Genomic DNA, 21,458 nt, shown 5'->3' with positions numbered 1-21,458 from the left:
TACTAATTCTAATTTAATTCCAACTAATATTAATCCTACTTTAATTGTAACTAATACAAATTCCCTTTCTTGATGATATCTTAGAGATCCATCCTCATCAAATTTATATGAGATGGATATAAAAGGCATTCATGCTGCATTTATGAATGCTGGGATGAAAAAAAATGTCTATACATAAAACAACTAATACAAGGACATTCAGATGGATGAATGATGAGATATGTGACATGATATTTGAATCTAATGCATGCTATGCAAATAAATGTAGCCTCAAGGTGACAAATTGAGGGTCAAATGACATGACTTACTCATGGAATAAAGACCAATGATACAACTTAGAATGATTAAAGTCTTTGAGCTTTATAGTTTTTTCAGGGGAGGAGTTGGATATCTTCTACATTTTAGTTAAAGCAGTTACTTTGAAGAGTTCCTGTCTATCATAATCTCGAGATTTTACATTTTTATTTTTCTTTTGCATTTATTACTGCATCTGATCTACTTGCAGAACCTGATGTTTTTAAAGAAGTGAAGCAGAAGCTTGATCTTGGATCAGTGAAGTTTGAGGTGTGGCTATTTTGTACTTTTATCTCTTTTGAGCTTCTTTTCAATCTCGTAACATATTTTTAATGTTTCTTGTAAGTTCATTAATATTTTCTATATATGTAAACACCCATAGAACACGAAAATGGACACGAGGTAATTCAAATTAATTTTTCATTAAAAGTAATCATATTATTCAGGAGATATCATCAGCAAAGATACTAAAGAAATCTGTTGACCCTAATTATATGTGTTTACTACATCAAATGATTTGGAATAACAGTTATGACTACTTTTTGGGAAGGGGCCACTTTGATGTTTACCCATTGACAACCTCCAGATTCTGAACTAGACACACTACTTAACATAGATATTTCTAAATGTAGCTTTGCTAAAGATGGATGGCCCAAATAAAAATGCCATTGAAGAGGGGGGAGAATAGCAGTCAATCTAATGGAGGGTCGCTAAGATTTGGATAATATAACCCATCTTTCTCATGTCCTGAACCAATCATGCTCTTCATCTTGAGGTCCTAAAAAACACATGAATTGGGAGAAAAGATTATAAAACATTTTAAGTTTTTAGTAAGTTTACTTATATAAAGCAAATTAAATGAAAAATTAGGAAGATAAAAATTAAAAGATAATGATACTGACTTTGTAGTGTGTGTAAGACACATTTCCTTATAAGAAATGAAGAAAAATCATCAACTAAAACGATATGGTGCTTAACGAATTCGAACTTAGAGAAAAGAGATAAGTTACCAGATATGTGAGAATTAGCTTTAGAATCGATGACCCAAGATGAAGTTCATTGGGCTTCAAATGTAGCATTGTCTGAATTGGCTGAAGAAATAGTAGGAAAGGATAGAATGGAGGTTCACTATGTTTGGATGAAATCATTGAGTAGTAGGTGCATCATGAGAACTAGAATGAGAAGCTACATGCCTAGTGAAGTAGAAAGCTATAATGGTTGTGTAGTATGATCAATAACTTGATTCACATAAACTGGTTAACCATATTTCACCCTATAAACTGGTTAACCACAATGATGACACTTCCTATTACTGGGTCCACAAATATGGTCACATCCAAAGAAACCACCAAGAAAACTGCAGCCACCACGGCTATGTTAGAGCATCACTGAGAACCACTATGACCTCTCCTACTAGCTATTTAGGAAAAAGACTGTAGAAGAGCCATAGTGGAGCTTTGTCTTAAAGAGAACCTTAAGAGTCAAAGAATCAGCATTAGCAGTAGCATATGGTCTTGCTAGCAAGCATATGATCCAGTGTTGTTAAAAGGAGAAGGCAAGGTTAAGGCAATAAGATTCCTTTTAGCCCAAGGTCAAAGGTTAAAAACAAGGTGATAATCTTGATTATAGAAGATAATAATATATATATATATATATATATATATATATATATTTACCTATTCAATACTAACCAATATAAGCATCATCTTCAACAATCAACACTATTTTTTTTTTTTTGATAGGAAACGACAAAGGAATATATTGATAGAAAAATGAAGTACAAGAGAAGGATGAGGAATCCTCCCACCAAAGAAAACTAAACTACAAGAATATGAAAACAAGAAAATACAATGTAATAATGAACAAACTCTCTAGACTAGACCAACCTAAAGGAATTACACGCTGCTAGCCAATCAACTTGTAACACAATAAGGGGAGTCCCCTTAAAGACCTTGGAACAAAAAGCCCAACGAGAAGCAAGGAAATGAATAGAATCCCAAAGATTCTCTGAATTCCTTATTTTATCTTAAAAAATCCTCGCATTTCTTTCTTGCCACACAACCCAAATTATAGCTATGCACACAGCTTGCCACAAAACTATCCCTCTCTTAGATAAACCAAAACCATTGTAATTGATGGACAACATGTCGGAAATGTGCCTCAGGGGAACCCAATTCGTCTTGGCTAACTAAAATAATCTGTGCCATAACCCCATCGTCAAAGAAAAATGTAGGAAAAGATGATCTGCCGATTCTCCATGCCTCATGCACAACTTACAAATATCAGGACTTAAGAGTTTTATAGGGTCTTCTCAATTGTAGCAAGTCATTAGTATTTACCTTCTTATGTGCCACCAACCAGACAAAGGAATTGACTTTGAAAGGGACTTGAGAATTCCAATCGAACTTAGTAGGGAAAACTGGAGGAGAACCTGAACATTGGGATAAGGCAAGAAAGAAAGATTTGACTGTAAAAAGCCGTGAAGAAGATAAAGACCAGGATCTCGCATCTGAAACCGAAGATGACAAATGCAAATAATCAAGTGACTGCATGAGGCCTTCTAAATCTTCTATCTCAGAATCGGATAGGTTGCGGCGAAAATTAAAGTTCCAAAATAAGGGACGAGTAGATCCGAGAATTGAAGAAATAGGAATATTTTTATCCGTGACTACTCTAAATAGTCTTGGATATTGGGATCCCAAAGGTTGGCCCCCCCACCACAAGTCTTCCTAGAACCGAATTCTTTCCCCATCTCCTACCACAAATCGAGTAAACTTGGAAAACTTTTGAAAGCCTTGTGCAATAGCCTTCCAAGGACAACGATGTGACCATCTGACTATAGTGTTGGCATCTTAACTGTTGAGCTATAAATAGAATAGGAAATTTTTTTACCTTATTATGTTAGTTTCCTATTTCTGTAAATAGATAGGTTTATTAGTTTCCTATTTCTATAAATAGATAGTTTTATGATTTAGAAATAGGTTAGTTTCCTATTATGTCTCTTGTTTCCTATTTCTTCTCTTGTAATCTCCTATATAAACCGTGTGTATAGTCAATCTAATAGAGAGAGAACTTATTATTTTTCATCCCATATTTCGTGTCATGGTATCAGAGTTGTAGGTTTTTAAGACTTGGGCATCATTTTGGCCTTCATTGCCATTTTTTTGGCCTTCATAGCTGGGTTTTTTTTTATTCATGTGTTCTTTTACCGCCGTCATTGCTGTTGATTTTTTTGTTTTGCGATCTACCTTAATTCCAAGAGATCAGGTTTTTTCGTGGAAGATGTTGGAAAATTCAGGTACACCTTCATTCTCTTTTTGCATAAATGTCTCACACAGAGTTTATGATGACTCTTGGATAATAGACTCCGGTGCCACAGACCATATGACCTCCAAATCTCAACTTTTCAATACTTATACCCCAAGCCCAAGTAACAAGAAAATTGTAGTGGCCAATGGCTCTTTAGTTACCGTTGTAGGTTTCAGAGACATACATCACACCTACCCTTATTCTTAAAAATGTCCTCCATGTACCAAAATTGTCAGCCAACCTTGTTTCCATTCAAAAGCATACCCATGATCTTAAATGTTATGCTTTTTTTTTCCCTTCTTATTGTGTTCTTCAAGAACAAGGCTCGGGGAGGAGGATTGGACTTGCTAAGGAAATGAGCGGTCTTTACCACCTTGAATCATCTCAGAAAACTAGTAATAATTTGTCGTTGTCTCTTCTCAGTTCCTCAAATAAAGATACCATTTAGTTGTATCACCTACGTCTAGGTCATCCATCTTTTAAGGTTTTAAGGTCATGTTTCCTCATTTGTTCCAAGGATTAGATGTTTCTAAGTTTCATTGCGAAACTTGTGAATTGGCAAAACATACTCGTGTATCTTTTCCTATTAGCAATAAAAGAAGTTCTCATCCTTTTCATTTGATTCATAGTGACATATGGGGTCCTTCGACTATACCTAATGTTTCTCTGAGGCTCGTTGGTTTGTATCCTTAATTGATGACTGCACTCGGGTTACATGGGTCTTTCTTCTTAAACAAAAATCTGATGTTAGCATTGTTATACCTAATTTTCACTCAATGGTTCAAAACCAATTTGGGGTTAAAATAAAAAGTTTTAGGACATACAATGCTAGATTTATTCAATCAGATTTTGTCACCCTATTTTCAATCACAGGGCATTCTCCATGACTCATCATGTGTTAACACACCCCAACAAAATGGGTAGCCGAGAGGAAAAATGGGCATTTACTCAACACAACCCGAGCCTTGCTCTTTCAACGGAATGTTCCTAAGTCCTATTGGGGGGAAGCTGTTCTTACTGCCACATACATGATAAATAGAATTCCCTCACGAGTATTAGACAACAAAAGCCCCGTCGAGATACTTAAGAGTTTCTATCCACACTTCAGAACCTCAAATGGGCTCATTCCTAGGGTATTTGGGTGCACTGCATTTGTTCATATCCACAGCCAACATAGAGACAAGCTAGACCCCCGAGCCATAAAATGTGTCTTCCTTGGTTACTTATCCACTAAAAAAGGATACAAGTGTTACAATCCCTCAGTTAGAAAATTTTACATCTCTGCAGATGTCACCTTCACAGAAAATAAACCTTTTTTTCACAAGCCCTCTCTTCAGGGGGAGATTTCAATGATGGAAGATAGTCCTTATGAGTCCTTTGAATATCTTGATCTTCCTCATGTCTCAACCCATGGTGATGAAGAACCTGTGTCATCCTCTGTTCCAGCCAGTGTCACTCACAATTTTCCACAGTTTCCTAAGGTGTATTCAAGGGAAAAGGTCATTCCAGAACAAAAGCAGGTCCAAGAATCCAACTCAAACCTTGGGAATGAAATCACGGTAAGATCAAACCCACCTTTACATACACAACCTGGTGAAACTTCCACTAACTCAACAGACAACCTAGACCTAAACCTTCCCATTGCTGTCAGAAAAGGCACCAGAGAATGCACTAACCGACCACTCTATCACACTATGTGTCTCTTAAGCACCTATCACCAGCCCACAAGAATTTTATTGTGAGTCTAAACACCACTATCATTCCTAGCACTGTTTCTGAGGCATTGGCAAAAAGGGAATGGAAGGATGCTATGAGAGAGGAGATGAGTGCATTAGAAAAGAATAAAACATGGGAGATTGTTGAACGACCGAAAGGGAAAAACATTGTTGATTGCAAGTGGATTTTCACACTGAAATATAAGGCTGATGGATCTTTAGAGAGACATAAAGCAAGATTGGTAGCCAAAGGGTACACTCAAACTTATGGAGTTGATTATCAGGAGACTTTTGCTCTAGTAGCAAAAATGAATACTGTAAGAATCCTGTTGTCATTGGATGCCCATTACAATTGGCAACTCTTACAGTATGATGTTAAGAATGCATTTCTTCATGGTGATTTAGATGAAGAGATTTACATGAACATCCCACCAGGATTTGAGAAAAACACAGGTAATAAGGTGTGCAAGCTGAAGAAGGCCCTGTATGGGCTAAAACAATCTCTCAGGGCTTAGTTTGGGAGATTTGCAAAAGTCATGAAAGAGTCTGGGTACAAACAAAGCCAAGGTGACCACACTCTCTTCATCAAGCACTCGGCTGCAGGGGGAGTAACTGCTCTTCTAGTCTATGTTGACGACATCATAGTGACTGGAAATGATGAGAGAGAAAAGCATGAAGTGAAATAGAGATTAGCAACAGAGTTTGAGATAAAGGAATTAGGAAAACTGAAGTACTTCCTCGGTATTGAGGTGGCATATTCCACACAAGGGATCTTCATCTCTCAACAAAAGTATTTGACTGATTTATTGGTAGAAACAGGGAAGATTGGGTGTAAACCAATCTCTACCCCAATGGATCCAAACCACAAGTTGGGATAAGCTAAAGAGGAACCAATGGTGGATAAAAGAATGTACCAGAGGCTGGTTGGTAGACTCATATACCTTGCTCACACTCGGCCAGACATTGCCTACTCGGTGAGCGTGATTAGTCAATTCATGCATGATCCAAGAGAACCTCATCTTCAAGCTGCTTACAGGGTGCTACATTACTTGAAAGGCAACCCCGGGAAAGGAATTTTGTTCAAGAAGAACAATACTCTTGCTCTAGAAGCATACACCGTTGCTGACTATGCAAGTTCCCTAGTGGATCGAAGATCAACTACAGGGTATTGTACTTTTCTTGGAGGAAATCTGGTAACATGGAGAAGTAAAAAGCAGAATGTGGTAGCAAGGTCGTTTGCAAAATCAGAGTTTAGGGCCATTGCTCAAGGGTTGTGTGAACTACTTTAGCTGAAAATTATTCTAGATGATTTGAGAATCAAGTGGGATGGTCCTATGAAGCTCTATTGTGACAACAAGTCAGCTATCAATATTGCTCATAACCTTATACAACACGATAGGACAAAACATATTGAGATTGATAGACATTTCATCAAAGAAAAATTGGAGGAAGGAGTAGTGTGTATGTCCTATGTTCCATCAGAACATCAATTAGCTGATATTCTAACAAAAGGGCTGAACAATTCAATGTTTCACGATCTTGTATTCAAGCTGGGAATGGAAGACATCTATTCCTCAGCTTGAGGGGGAGTGTTGAGCTATAAATAGAATAGGAGAATTTTTTTTCCTATTATGTTAGTTTCCTATTTCTGTAAATAGATAGGTTTATTAGTTTCCTATTTCTGTAAATAGATAGTTTTATGATTTAGAAATAGGTTAGTTTAGGAATAAGTTAGTTTCCTATTATGTCTCTTGTTTCTTATTTCTTCTCTTGTAATCTCCTATATAAACCGTGTATAGTCAATCTAATAGAGAGAGAAATTATTTTTCATCCCATATTTCGTATCACTAACTATTAGAGTGTGATCCGTAAATGCTTAAAATAACCTGATGCCATAGAGCTGAACCCTCCCTAGGGTACCTCCACAACCATTCTCTAAGAGAGCGACATTCCTTAGAGCAATCTTCCCAAATCCCAAACCCCTTTTTGCCTTCGACTTACACACTACATCCCAACTAACAAGATGATCTCTTTTACCTTCCCCAACCCCTGACCATAAAAATTCCCTTTGCAATCTCTCAATTTTTGCAGTCATTGAAGCGGGTATCTTAAACAAGGAAAGGAAGTAGCAAGGCATGTGGGTGAGGCAAGATTGGGATTCCCTCCCAAAGGAAGACCCAAGTAGGGTATAGGCCAACCAGAAGCCTTGCAATCTAGCAACTTGGCCAACCTAGAAAGATGATTCTATTCAAGATTGATGCCATAAATATCACAATCAACACTATTAATCCCTCATTAATCCCTCATGGTGTCTTATGAAATTAACAATATAGTAATAATTATTCATAGTGTTAAATATTATTCCTCACATCATAAGAAATATCATATTGTTAAGATAAATTCATCCAATCCAAATGCATATTTTAATTTTCTATACATTTGAAAATCATGATTAAAAAAGAAATGGGAGAGAAAGGACATCCTAGAGAAGCTTTGGGCATCATCATCATAGTCATCATTGAAATTAAAATTGTCATTACTTTCATCAAGACTAGATTGATATCCCTCCATCTCATTATTAGTATGATTGATAACATAATATTCCATTTTATACTTTGCTTAATCTAATGTTAGATTGAATTAAATTATAATCTAAGTATGTTGTATCTTAACCCATGGTCAAAGGCTTTGCCTTTATGCCTGATGCCTTATCCCAAGGCGATTGCCTAAGCGTTATCTCTTTGAAGCTGTCCTGCCTGGGTCTTCAAGAAGTGACTTTTATCTACTCCACCTGGCCTTGTGGCCTTGGTGACCTAGACGATTGCCTTTGATAACATTGATATGATCTTTAAAACCATTAAGATTGGAGTCCACACTGGATAACAAGGAAGCAATAATGAACTCCTCCAAATCTCATTTATGTTGCTCTAAGTCGATGGTAAAAGGCCGATGCTATAGTAATAAATTTTTTTTCATGACTATTAAACTCAGGAAGCATTATTTTGTTATGAAAATACTTTGCAAGTGAGTGGCAAATATTTTTAGAAGAATCTTAAAATTCAACTTTAGTCACAATATGGGGTTTAATATTGTCATATCTATCCCATAATAGTAGTCTTCACACATTCTATCTTCATACCTCTAGTCTTTGTATCTAGGGGAAATATCTATCAAGTAGTTCAGTATCCTTTGTCCGCTTAGAAAGATCTGAAAAGAATGAATGCAATCAAGATAATTAACATCATTCAATTATTTCAATGCAACTGATTTTGATATTCCATCATCCTTGTGAAGGTGTAATTTATCATCACCCATGAGAAATTCCAAAGCTCATACATCCAAGTAATTTGAAGCATTACAAACTAAACCCCCAAATTATAAACATTAAAAAAAATTATCTAATGCAAATAAACCAACAATCCAATCATCTCCTAACCCAAGCTTGTGAATCCACTTGAGTCACAAAACTAGCAGGTAAGCAACAATAAAGACTTCCAATTGGAGTAAACCAACAACCCAATTATCTCTTAAGCCTAGCATTCCATTTAGAACTGAATTGAACAAAAAACATCCACAAAATAACTGTCTCAAATTTCAAATTCAGAAAATACGGAGCACAATTCTGAAAATCATAAGAAAATAGAAAAGTTTCATCAAACAGCTTCAATTCAAGTTTATTCACTGTACCAAAAAGAGAAAAAAAAAATCAGCGGATATAATCACTAGAAAAATCAAAGGATTGAACCTTGCAAATTTTGGCTTGAGAAACACTAAGATTGTGCTTTGGTAATAGGTTGAAACTAAGTGATTTTAGGGTTTTAAAGGATGGGGAGAACCACTTATTTAATATTTTTGAATCCAAAAAAGAGAAAATTACAATAATATTTCCATATAAACTCTAGCTAGAATAAACTCTGAGACTGCGTGTATTTGTATGGCATTATTTTGATTAGTTAATCAAAATCTCTGTACTACCACTATTATTACCCTTCCTCTCTTATTATATTTTTTATTGACAGATATTAGTTTTTTTTTTATACAAAAACAAAGACATCTCCACTGTATGTTTCACCTACTATTTACCACATCATTGACACAAAATGTTAGCATGGATATTCACATGGTAAGTAGGACATGGCATCTAAAGCAGATCATTATATGATTAAATATTAATATGATTATATATTATCTATTATATGTGGCAATCATGAAAGTTTAATTTATTTTTATGATAACAATTATATAAAGTGGAAAAGTTTGAAAAATATAATATATGTAATTCTATTGAATAATGTGCTAATTTGGTCTTGCTTATTATAGTGTTTCTTTAAAAATATATTATTTTTTATTTTACTAAAGCAAAATAATTGTATACCAGTAATCCCATTCAAAAGGAATAGTTGTGTCCAAATGTGTTCTGTGCATGCTTTTCCTTTTTCCCCCTTTTTTTTAACCCCTGGAGAACAAACTATCCTTGTACTGTTTTAAGTAATTGGCGGATGTACAAAGGGAAACATGCATATGAGTACATAAAACCAAGAGAGAAAACTCCCTGCAGAAAAAAAAACCCTAGGCTTTAGAACCCTGAGGGTTGTTCCATCAAATCTCAGGAGTAACTGGAGAAGGGGATCCTCTCTTGGCCAGCCATCAGATGCCAAATTTGCAAATCTAGACTTCAACATGAAAGAGCCAATACTGTAGCAACTAGGGAGATCCATAGTCCTTCATGCTCATATATCCATGACTCCTCATCAGCTGGGTTTATGGCAGGTTCCAGGTTCAAGTTCCAATCAGGACAAGAAAAAAAACCTATCAAAAAAAAATCCATGAGTCACTTTGACTGTTCGCCACCCAATAAAGGTTTTCTTAATTGAACCTTGCCCCACCAGGATATTGTACATACCCAACTATCTTACACATTTCAGACCCTCAAGTGAAGTGTTTCTGCCTCAATACCTTGTTAAATAACTAGGATATCAGAAATGCATACAGGAACTACCCATGCTGCTTTTCAGAAAGCAGTCTCCCAATTTGAATGCAATAAGGACTAATGGCTTTATGAATCGTGCTCTGGTCAGTGAGTGCTGTGTTTTGTGTCTTTGCACACACAAAGTATTCTTCTTAAACAACTAAAATAGCAGCTTCAGTGATATTATATTCCCTTTCTGCTGTGACCATTGATTATCAATGGTTAACTTGATAAGGAGATTGCTTAAAGAATTTTTATAAAGAGATTGCTGAAAGAATTCTCCTCTTTCTTTTGGTGTGTGTTGAGTCTTAAAGTGGCTTTGAGTAACATAATATATCAATTGGGCTATCCAATATGAGCAGCATTATACAAGAGCAATTTGCGGTTTAAATCAATTAGGATTTGTACAAAAGGTCTATGGTTTTTCAATCCAAGAATTAGAATTTCTTATGGTTATGGGGTGTAGTCATTGCTAGGGAGTGCAATCTTTTTTTATGAGGAACAAAAGTATAGTATATTATAATAAGTACAGTAGAAGGATGGGAGATCCTCAAAAAATGTAAGAACCTCCAAAGTTCAAGTAAATCCACACAACTATAAGGTTCCACAAACCATGTCCCATATGGGAATATACAAAAAGCTAGGGAGTGCAATCTTAGCATACGAAATTGTTTCTATTCTTCTTGGATGGGGATGGGGCCTGGTGCCTGGAGTGGGAAGATGATGCCAGTCAGTCCGATTAAGTCCAGACTTTTGGTCGGCAGATGAGATTGGAATCATCCATGCTAACAGTTAAACTTACATTGGAGGCACCCATGTGCTCTTTCATTTAAGCTAGCTAAATTCTTAGATGGTGGATGCTGACTTCCCTTTACTTGTCAAGTAATTTCTCATTTCATCCATTGCTTGTTGCCATTCCATTCCAATTTTAAACCATCACTTGGGGTTTTTGTTGACTAAACTTTTTGGGAATATACAGCAGTACCCATAGAGCTTTACTGGATACAAGTTTTATATGGTTTAAAATGTGCCTATGTATTTCTTTATAGTAAAATACCATTGATTTATTTACCAAAACCATGTGTTTTTACATATTTACATGCTACTTGGTTCTTGGGAAACAGGCACTGTGTGACAAGGACCGATCTCCAAAAAAGGTAGCTATCTTCTGTGTCACATATTCTGCCTACAATCTTTTAGTTTGCATGCTCATTGTAAATAAGATGGACAAAAGACATCACTGTTTGTTTTGCAGGCTCCAGGAGTAGGGAGTTTTGAGAGAAGGATTCTAGAAGTTAATAGAAAGAGAGTCAAGGTTGTGAAGCCTGGTTCTAAAACTTCTTTTCCAACTACTGAAATTCGTGGAAGCTATGCTCCTCCTTTTCATGTAAGTTTTTGTCTGCCCTCAAGACACTCCCATGTGTCATTGCAACCCTTTCATCCATGGGGATTTGGAAGGCTACGGATTGACATTCCCACTCATAGCATTCTCACAATTATTTTAAGAAAATGCTTTGGCTGTGCTAATTCTTGGATTTACCTCTGCTGGATTGTGCTCCATTTATGCATGGAAAAAGATAGAAAAGGGAAATTTTTGAGTATTTCTGCTTTCTTTGGCTATTATAAGATTCCAAATTTTCTGATCTTTGTTTCATATTTTCTTAGCTTCTAGATTGATAAGAGTTTAAATACAGAAAGTTTTGCAACTTTGGCTCTCTATAAAGTTTCTCCAGAAGTGGATTGGTTTGTGAATAAAAGTTTAGGCTATGTTTGATTTCCAAAAAATGTGAGAGAAGATGCAAGGGAAAATAAATAAAAAGGAAAATAGAAGGAAAGAAAAGTGAACGAAAATAAGAAATAAAATTTAAAATTAATAAATTATTTTTACATACTTTCTTAAAATCATTTTACTAATTTTTCTTCTTCTATATGATGGTTAAATAATTCAAAAATATATAAGTTTCTAATTAATTTTGATTATATTTGATTTAACTATTGTTCATTGTAAAGCGGCAACCTAACAAAATCATTTTCTTTACTTAGTACTTTCTCAAAACCAAACATTGCATTACATTAGTCCATATTTATGAGTCATGTACTGGGAAAGCTGTTTGTACATAGAGATGCTTGTAATTAGGCAGGTGAGAGACTCAAAACTATGCATCATATGCAGTGTGTTTCATGACTGTCTTGTTCATGGTTAAGTACAATCTGACAGTGAAGATTGTGCGTGCAGGTGGAGCTTTTTCGAAATGATCAGCATCGGCTTAGAATTGTGGTGGACAGTGAGAATGAAGTAGATTTGATGGTGCATTCCCGGCACTTGCGAGATGTCATTGTGCTTGTGATTCGAGGCCTTGCTCAACGGTTCAATAGTACATCCCTCAATTCACTCCTCAAGATTGAGACATAACTTATAATGAAGGTATATGTAAAGTCCATTCACAATGAAAAGTAGACATATCTAGGATTTTGGGGGTTATGTTACCATTATTGCCCTCAATATTATTTTTATTTTTGTTTAAAAAAAGGAAGTCATTTTAGTATTGGCCAAGTATTGCGGGTATTGTGTTTGGGTTTTTGTTGTGTGATATATATGTTTGTGCAGCAGCTGTAGGGACTGGGGATGCCAGTTACTGTATATTAATGTATCAGAGAGTAGTAATTTCATACTCAATACATTAGAAACATTGGCGTTTCGGTATATATTACCATTTCTTGCCCATCTTTCTTTGTATTAAAGTTTAAATATTCTACATCCTAGTTCTCCTATAGGAACTGAAATCATTCATTTCTGTAAATGATAAAAAGAATATACAGCTGCCATTGAAATGTAATTTTTATATTAATTTTTATCTGATGAAAAAATAATTTGATATATTTTTAACAATATCAAAATAATAGAATTAACTATAATAATAAAATTATGGATAATGAATCCTTATCATCCTTGAAAAAATAAATGTTATATTTCTTCTTAATTAAAATAAATTATTTTAAAGTTATGATTTGACAAATAATAAATTGATAAAAATAAGTCAAGTTAAAGAAAAGAACAATTTAATTATATGTTTTTAAATGTTCAAAGATAACAAATTTGTTATAAAAAAAACCATAGAAAATGACAAATTTCTTATAATTATAAAAGTTTAAATATATCAAATATCCAAAAACCAAATGTGCTACATTATAATAGTGGGATCAAGTCTTGTAACAAAATTCAAATGTATTAAATATGTAAAATAAGAAAATTAAATGTATCATATTACAGTAATTACATAAGCAATATACCATATTTATGACACAAATCCAAGTCAAATACTTAAAAATTCATTTCTCTAAGTTTTGAATCATATGCTCTTAGTCACTTTCCATATTTATCACAACTCTTTCTATACTCTTTCTTCTTGCAAAACAAATTACTTGTTACATAATACAAGGGATTATCATGAATTAAGAGTCTTTTCAACTCTCTATACTTTTTCTTCTTGCAAAACAAATTAATTGTTACATAATATAATGGATTCACATAAGCTGAGGAAAATCTTCATACATTCGAGTTCATTGAGGATCCTTCAAATTCTTCAACACATTCATTATTCTATTAATTTCTTGAGTTTTTTTTTTTTCTTAAAACCTTGTATTTCATCACTAGTATTTCTTGGCAAATTATCATCTTCCTCTAAACTAACTAGAGTTTCACTAGGCATAGATGTAGAATGTATTGATGATTCTTCAACCTCAAAAGCTATCACTCCAATTTTTAGATCCCCAATAGCTAACAATCCTCCAAACAACGGCTCAAATTCCTCAGCATTTACCAATGGTTTAAAATGGAATTGCTTAACTTCTGAACATTTTTATTTTACAAGATAAATAATGAATTAGTCATACATATGTATATAAGACAACCATTTTAAGAATTAAGTCAATAAGAAAATTACTTATAGATAATCTTCCCATATTTTTGCTGACCAATAAAAAGTTTTGGTTATAGAGTAGTAATCATGTCCTATCATAGTTATTAGTTTACTCCATGTGAGATATTACCTTTTTCAGGTAATCCCACCCATTCTAAGTTATTTTGGAGCACAATGTCTTCCCAATAACTTTTCCAACTCTTGAGTAACATATAAAAGAATGGATCAAACCCTATATGCTACTATCTAGTTAAGTTTGCACAAAAAATTTAATCAGACAAATGAACATGGAACAAGATTCACTTTATTAAAAACATAAACAAGATGCAGATGCAATCACCATTTTTTCTTACAGTTCCAACAACATGCTTCATATATTAATTTTTTTCCCTACAATTCCACCAACTACAAAAATCTTCCTTAAACTCTAGTCAAGAAGATGCAAAACAAAGTAAGTCTATGTATGAGTTGTTTTAGTATTGCATTTGGAAGAGCAGGAGCTATTTACTAACCATGAAATCATCTCATGGTTCATCTCAAATGAGGGTTTCATGCAATTGAAATTATAAATAACTTATAAAAATATGGTGATGGGTGAAACAAGCATTGCTAACTCTTCTAGTCAAAAACTTAATCCAACTATTACTTTATTTTCATGAAAGGGGCACACATAACAGTTATAGTAAGTTTCTTCCATATAAAAGGGAGGAAACCTTATTATCGATTCAATTATGTTGAATCATGTTAGAAACCTTTCTTTTTCTTCTTTTGATATACATTGAATCATGTCATAAACCATATTTATTGCCTACTTATTAACATAGTCAAGAATTAGGAGTAACAGATTGATTTAGAACAACTCTTAAAAAATCTACATAGATCAAATATAGAGTCCTTAAACAGGTCCTTAGATCTTACTAAGACAAAAAATATTACATAGATTCTATGTAAAATGAAAGAAAAAGAGAAGGACAACTTGATAAACTAAAAATTAATAAAAATTGTCTTCATGATAATTGTGCAAAGTCGAAACTAGTCATCAAATTACTATATAGTGTAGAAAGTGACACTAGCCAACACCCACACACTTTCCATTGTATGTTTCATGATTTGTCTTATGTTACAATGTGTTTAAGGTTAAGGAATAAGATACAAGAGAATAAAGAAAATCCTCCAATGAACATAAATTTCCATAACTCAAAATTAAAGTGATTTAATCATTCAAGACTCTTCTTAGGAGTTACTATATGGCTAACTGAAATTTCATTAGCCCAATGTATTTTACCTAGCATTTTCAGTCTATAAATTGGTATTGCAGTAAGGATACATCAACAAGATCACAAAAAAATGAAGAAATGGGGTCAATCACCAAATCCCAAGAATACCCTTGGTCTCTAAATGCATGATTAATTATTCAATGATTGATAACTCAGATAACCAAAATCTATAGTTAGGATCCAAACATGCAACACTTTGGCTTCCATATGGGTAGCAAAGAAGAATCATTCTCAAAATTCCTTTTTGTTTCATTCTCTCAACCAAACTCGTGAAGAATGTTAATGATGCATAAGGTCAAGGAGATCCCTTGCATGGCATGAAGGGTCATAGGCTCCAAAATCCTTTTTTGCACTAGTCAAGGAGCCCTATCGAGTTTACCCTAGTTGCCTATGAGTCTTCCTTTGAAATGGGGATGTCATGCATCTTTGACTCTAGTTGGACCATTTGGAACTTGTAGAATCTCTTTTTTGATCTTTTCCCCTCACACATTGTTCGTTTTCTTGCACATGACTTCTCCTTCGTGGCTATGGGGTGATTTATTAATTGATATTATATTGACATCCCTTTGACCTTCGCATTTTCTTAGGCAAGTGTTCTATTCCTTTCCACTAACTCTTCTATTCTTTGTAGTGTCTCCTTTTTTTTTACACAAACTTTTTTTTCTATTGCAATGATTTGCCCAATAGAATGTCTTTTTATGGTTGCTTGTTGTTTGTGCTAGTTGGATTCAAGTTTTTCTTTGTTTCTCATAGACAACGCCAATTTGAGTCATCTAAAAAGTGGTGGGTTCACTTTTGTTTACGACATTCCTCAAGATTAGAGAAGAAACTTAGAGTGGAGTGATCGGTTTGGCCAACCCCTCTTTAATGATCAAGTTAGTCATAGGCAATGAGAGAATTTAACATATGGATACTAAGAGAAGGAATAAAGACCCAAAATCTTTTGCACCTTTACATACTTTAATTAGGTTTTTATAGCGGCTTGGTCTTACTGGTCTAGTTAGTTTGACTGCATCAGTTATTGACCCACGTACATAATTTTGTACCTAATTAATATGTCATTAGACAATGATTATGGGATGCTTGTTTTGTGGGATAAGGTTCCTTATACAAAGTAACAATGAAGGAAGAGTTAATCATATTTAAAGCCTATCTTGTTACATTAAATATTGCAACCAATGGCCCGAACCTTGCCTCAGGAGGGGATGGTAGTTCCACAAGTGTTGATCTTGAACCATCCAATCCTCCATTCACTCGTGCCTCTATATGTACATTGGAAAAGCCTGTAAAGAATGTGTTAGGCGGTATCTTTCTAATCTCTGGTATTTTTCCTATGCTACTCCCATATGATATGAGGATCGACCCTGTCTAATATTGCTCCAATGCTGGAGCCATTCTATGCACGTGAAAGCAATGAACTCTTAATAGTAATCAATATGTGCCAAGTAAAACCATTGAAAATATAAAAAGTAATAGTCTCCTAATAGTTTTGTACCGCTGAAATGAGAATGATCGAAGGCCAACAACAGAGAGATAACCGTATGTACACGAGTCTGAAAGGAAACAGTAACATACTTTACCCTCAAGTGTTGCCCAAAAGATCAACTTAATTACAATGGACATCTTTTCCTTCTGAGAACTATGATGCAATCCCCGCTTCCATGCTGGTGGCCTGAGACACTTGAACTTCTTTTTGAGCTACCTTAGCTGCATCATATGAAGCATGTAATCCCACAAACAAATAGTAGACGAGCAATATCCCTGTCCACACAGCAAATCTTGCAAACGAACTTCCATCCATAGACCCCAGGATGAACACATTGATCGCAATGCTAGCTGATGGCAGCCATGGAACTATTGGTGCTCCCCAAATTTTGGGTTTCCTCCCTTGCTTCATTGTCACATGTAGACCCAGTGTTGCTAGGAACCAAACTGCACCTCCCACAATGTATCCAATCCATCCATGTTGGCTAACAGCCCAGTATACAGCCATGGAAATTGAAGACCCTAAGATTAGCACCAAGAAACCAATGAACTTATTTCGATCTGAATCTGATGTCTCTCCTGAAACATAGTATCGCCTCACCAGTAGCGCTAGGGCCACAAGTGAAAAGATAAACAAGGTTGAAATTGAGAGGAGGTTTGCCAGAACATCAAGACTTGTGAAGAATGCAATGACGGAGTTTGCAATGGTCATAAAAACTGTGGCGTTCACTGGGGTGCCGGTTTTCTTGTTGATGGTTGCCAGAAATGGCGGTGCCATGTGGGTTCGTCCAATGTGGGTGAAATATCGAGCTTGACCAATGATATTTGCTAGCAAAACTGTGGTCATGCCCTTCAATGCTCCAAAGGCAACAATGTACTTAGCCCAGTCCATCCCTACAGCTGAGAATGCCACACTGTATGGCGCATCAACATCAATCTGGGCATATGGCTGCATCAAGACTAGTGTGGCCGCGAGAAGGCAATAAACAATCATAACTAACGACATTGAGCCAATAAGGCCGATGGGGATATCGCGCGCAGGCTTCTTTATCTCTTCACCAAGGGTGGTAGTTCCATCAAACCCAACATAAGCAAAGAAGAGCATTGATGAAGCTTTTAAAATCCCACGAAGGCCAAATGGGGCAAAGTCCTTAAAATTAGCCGAGTCAGCCTTGGTGAGGCCTGCAACAAGCATGAAGGCTATGATTACCATGTGGACTATGGATGCAATCGAATTGAACCTTGAGGAACCCTTCATGCTCAATGAGGCCAGAACGCAAACCACAATTGACACAGCAACTGCAATAGGGTCTAAACGGTTGTAGCCTTCGGCCAGAGAGGAAGCATAGAAGCGAAAATCATTAGGGTCGTGGTTGCACAAAGTTGCAAAGTAGGAAGTCCAGGACCTGGCCACCCCAGCACCAGCAACAACATACTCAAACAGGATATTTCCAGCAGCAACATAAGCCACGAAGTCACCAAGCTCCACTCTGAGATAGGCAAATGAGCCTCCAGCTACTGGGAGTTCAACGGCAAATTCTGTGTAGCACAAGACAGATAGAATAGCAGAAACACCAGATATGAAGTAGGAAAGTACGACAGCAGGACCAGCATATTCATTGGCAGCTTCTCCTGTGAGGACAAATATGCCGGAGCCCATGACAGCCCCTATTCCAAACCAAAGAAGGTCCCACCAGTTGAGGGTTTTCTTCATCTCGTTCTTGCTGCGGTCGCGCACTGCATGTAGCTCAACCTCGTCCAAGGACCGCGTTAGGACGCGGTCTTTCAGCCTTGCTGTTGTGTTGCCCAGTGCCTTGACGTAAGTTCCCCAACTTTGGAATGATTCCTCTGGTAAGAAATCCTCCTTTGTCCATCCGCATCCCCTCTTCCTTGCCACCCCACCACCTTCACTAGTATTCCCCATATTCTTCTCCTGTAATTAACCCAAAATTTTTTCGATCCCATCAAAGGAACAATTGGGTTGAGTTTTCTTCTTTTTACTTATTTATTTATTTTGTGTTCTTTAAAACAAAAAATGCAATGAAAATCTTTAAGAAAAATGGAAAATTCTCCCCTCCCTACAGTGCGGACCCAGAAATCTGGTTCAAGGGGGCAATATAAGAGAGATTAGTATGATTGGTTTGTTTCTCTTTGAAACTTAGGCATGTGCCGCCTGGGCACTAACTAAATCCGTGTATGCTCCCAACCATCTTTAAGCTACTCCTTGGTATAAAGTTAAATTAAGTAAAGTTAGGAAGAGAGAGAAAGGAGAAAACAGAGTGCTCTATATTTTCTATGTTGATGAAAAATAGTAGATAATTTATTTAGGGATACAAGGATATTCTTTACATAGAAGGGAAATCAAAACAAAAAATTGTTATATGAATATAATGAAATGAAATTAAATTCTGTAAATTTTTACAAATTCCTTACTCAAAAATAAAAATAATAATAGTATAATCATAAAATTTTAAATCAAAATTTATTTTGGGATTTTCAAATTTTAGCCTCTTCCAATATAATAAAACTAAAATAAATGCAAATGCAAAATATATTTCTAATTAATTGCCCCATAGATCCTATATCTATCTATATGAATAAGAAATTATCTAACAAAGAGGATTCTTATTTGTACAAATGGTACTTCAAACTTGGAACAAACATGAAAAAATTAATAATGCTTCTTTATCTTTTGAGTTGTTCTGTCAGATTGGTCGCTCAAGTCCTTTTGGTCTCTACCCAAACCTAATAAAAAAAATGGGATCACTTCTCATGAATTCATTGAGAATGTTGGAAATAAATCGATTTTATATCACCCTTTAATTCAAATTAGTAGAAGCAATGTCTCGTTGCATAATATGGATTCCAAACATTCATGATCTGGATGTGAATGAGTCGAATTACTTATCCCTCAATATATTAGTGACCTATCTCTTCAGGGATTATGAAAGATGTTCCACTAAAAGTATTCTTGTTAATGCTTTGACTCATAATCCCCAAAAAGTGAATCTCGCTCTAACAACTTCAAATAAATTAAATACATGTATTAAGATACAAAGGCTTCTTATTCCACAACAACAAAAACATTTTTTCACTCTTACATATGCCAGGGGATTTCACTTGAAAAAAAAAATATATTCCATACTAATAGCTTCGGGTCCATAACCATGGATTCCAATGCACAAGATCTTGTAGCACTTACCAATGAAGCCCTATCAATTAATATTACACAGAATAAATTAATTAGAGACACTAATACAATTGATTCAAAATTAACATAATTGATACTCATCTAAAAATCCACTAAAATTAACAATTTTAATTAATTTAATTTAAAGAAGAAGTTGGGCTGGGGGAGGGGGGTGTGGGTGGGCTTGAGATGCTCTGCCCAAATTAAAATTTAAAAATTAATGAATTAACCTCAAACATCAACACACATTTCAAGTTGTTTCCGATTTAAAATCTAAATTAGAATAAATGTATTAAGAACCTATCCTATGTGATGACAAAAGATCTCCTATCCATCCTCTTATGAAGTGAAATGAAAAGGAAACACTAAAATATTCAATAAATTTATTTTTTAAATTTTCAAAATCAGAAAACATGAATGTTATATTTGGTTCTCGGAAAATTTAAAGGAAAATATGAAAAAAAGAAAAAATAAAGAAAAATAAATGGTAGATTTAAAGTTAATAAATTATTTTTATATACTTTTTCAAACTCATTTCATTTATTTTTGTTCGTTATATAATTATTAAATAATTTAAAAATATATAAATTTTTAACTAATTTTGATAATATTTTATTTTCATTCTTATTTTGTATAGTGAAACCAAACATGGAAAACCATTTTCCTTATTTTTATTTTTTTTTCTTAATATTTTCCAAGAATCAAACATAACAAAAAACTTCATTTTATACTTTTTACCTTAGATTTTCGTTCTTTCTTTTTCCCATATAAATAAAATAAAATTATAGCCCGTGGATATTTATGATTATAGAATTTTATTTGGTTCTCAAAAATTATTAAAAAATAATTTTAATATAATTAAAACTAATTAAAATTTTATACATTGTCAAATTATTTAATTCTTTTTTTTTTTCTTACTTGACCTCTCTATTTTCTTTCTCATATATTTACTCTCAAATTTTCCACAATGAAGCATAACCTAAATTACCAATATAAAAAAAAATGAAAACAAAGGTGAAGTTTTTTTACCTGATTAGATCTCCAAATTCAGCGTGGACTTTGAGGAAGACGAGCAATCAAAAATTTTGATTTTCTCAGCATCCAATTAAGCCCTTCAAGAATGTTCTCTTCTTGCTACTCAAATTTAAAGAAGAAAATGAATCAAATGAATAAATGGGAAATTAAAATAATGAATGTGGGATGAGGAACCAGGAAACAATGAGAATCAATGAGAAAGAAGAAAAAGAAGAGAAGAGGCGAACTTGATTTTGCAGAATGAGTAAATGGGTAAAGTGTCAA

General features: G+C 34.6%; 2 protein-coding genes across 8 annotated transcripts in view; one reads left to right on the top strand and one right to left on the bottom strand.

Moving 5' to 3' along the window:
* Positions 1-12,993, top strand: part of LOC100253161 (187-kDa microtubule-associated protein AIR9) — an 88,028-nt gene extending 75,035 nt beyond the window's left edge. For 4 of the 7 annotated variants that reach the window (XM_059740156.1, XM_059740158.1, XM_059740155.1 and 1 more), the window contains 4 exons: positions 506-564; positions 11,412-11,444; positions 11,522-11,674; positions 12,524-12,993. In XM_059740156.1, coding sequence (XP_059596139.1) covers positions 506-564; positions 11,412-11,444; positions 11,522-11,674; positions 12,524-12,700 — 422 coding nt within the window. In that variant the 3' untranslated portion in view covers positions 12,701-12,993. Of the gene's footprint in view, positions 1-505; positions 565-11,411; positions 11,445-11,521; positions 11,675-12,523 lie in introns of those variants that run through there. The other 3 variants (XM_002274911.5, XM_059740159.1, XM_059740160.1) reach the window with 2 other exon arrangements.
* A 3,937-nt stretch (positions 12,994-16,930) lies between these two features.
* Positions 16,931-21,458, bottom strand: LOC100258291 (cationic amino acid transporter 1). Its single transcript, XM_002274880.4, has 2 exons — positions 21,189-21,458; positions 16,931-18,902 (listed from the first exon to the last, which is right to left on the bottom strand). Exon 2 carries the CDS (start codon positions 18,891-18,893, stop codon positions 17,124-17,126), a length of 1,770 nt encoding a protein of 589 aa, XP_002274916.1. The 5' UTR covers positions 18,894-18,902; positions 21,189-21,458; the 3' UTR covers positions 16,931-17,123.

The sequence above is a fragment of the Vitis vinifera genome, chromosome 10 (genome assembly GCF_030704535.1).
Source record: "Vitis vinifera cultivar Pinot Noir 40024 chromosome 10, ASM3070453v1".
Lineage (NCBI taxonomy): Eukaryota > Viridiplantae > Streptophyta > Magnoliopsida > Vitales > Vitaceae > Vitis > Vitis vinifera.
The sequence above is the reverse complement of the archived record's forward strand: the minus strand, read 5'-3'. Positions and strand labels throughout refer to the sequence as shown.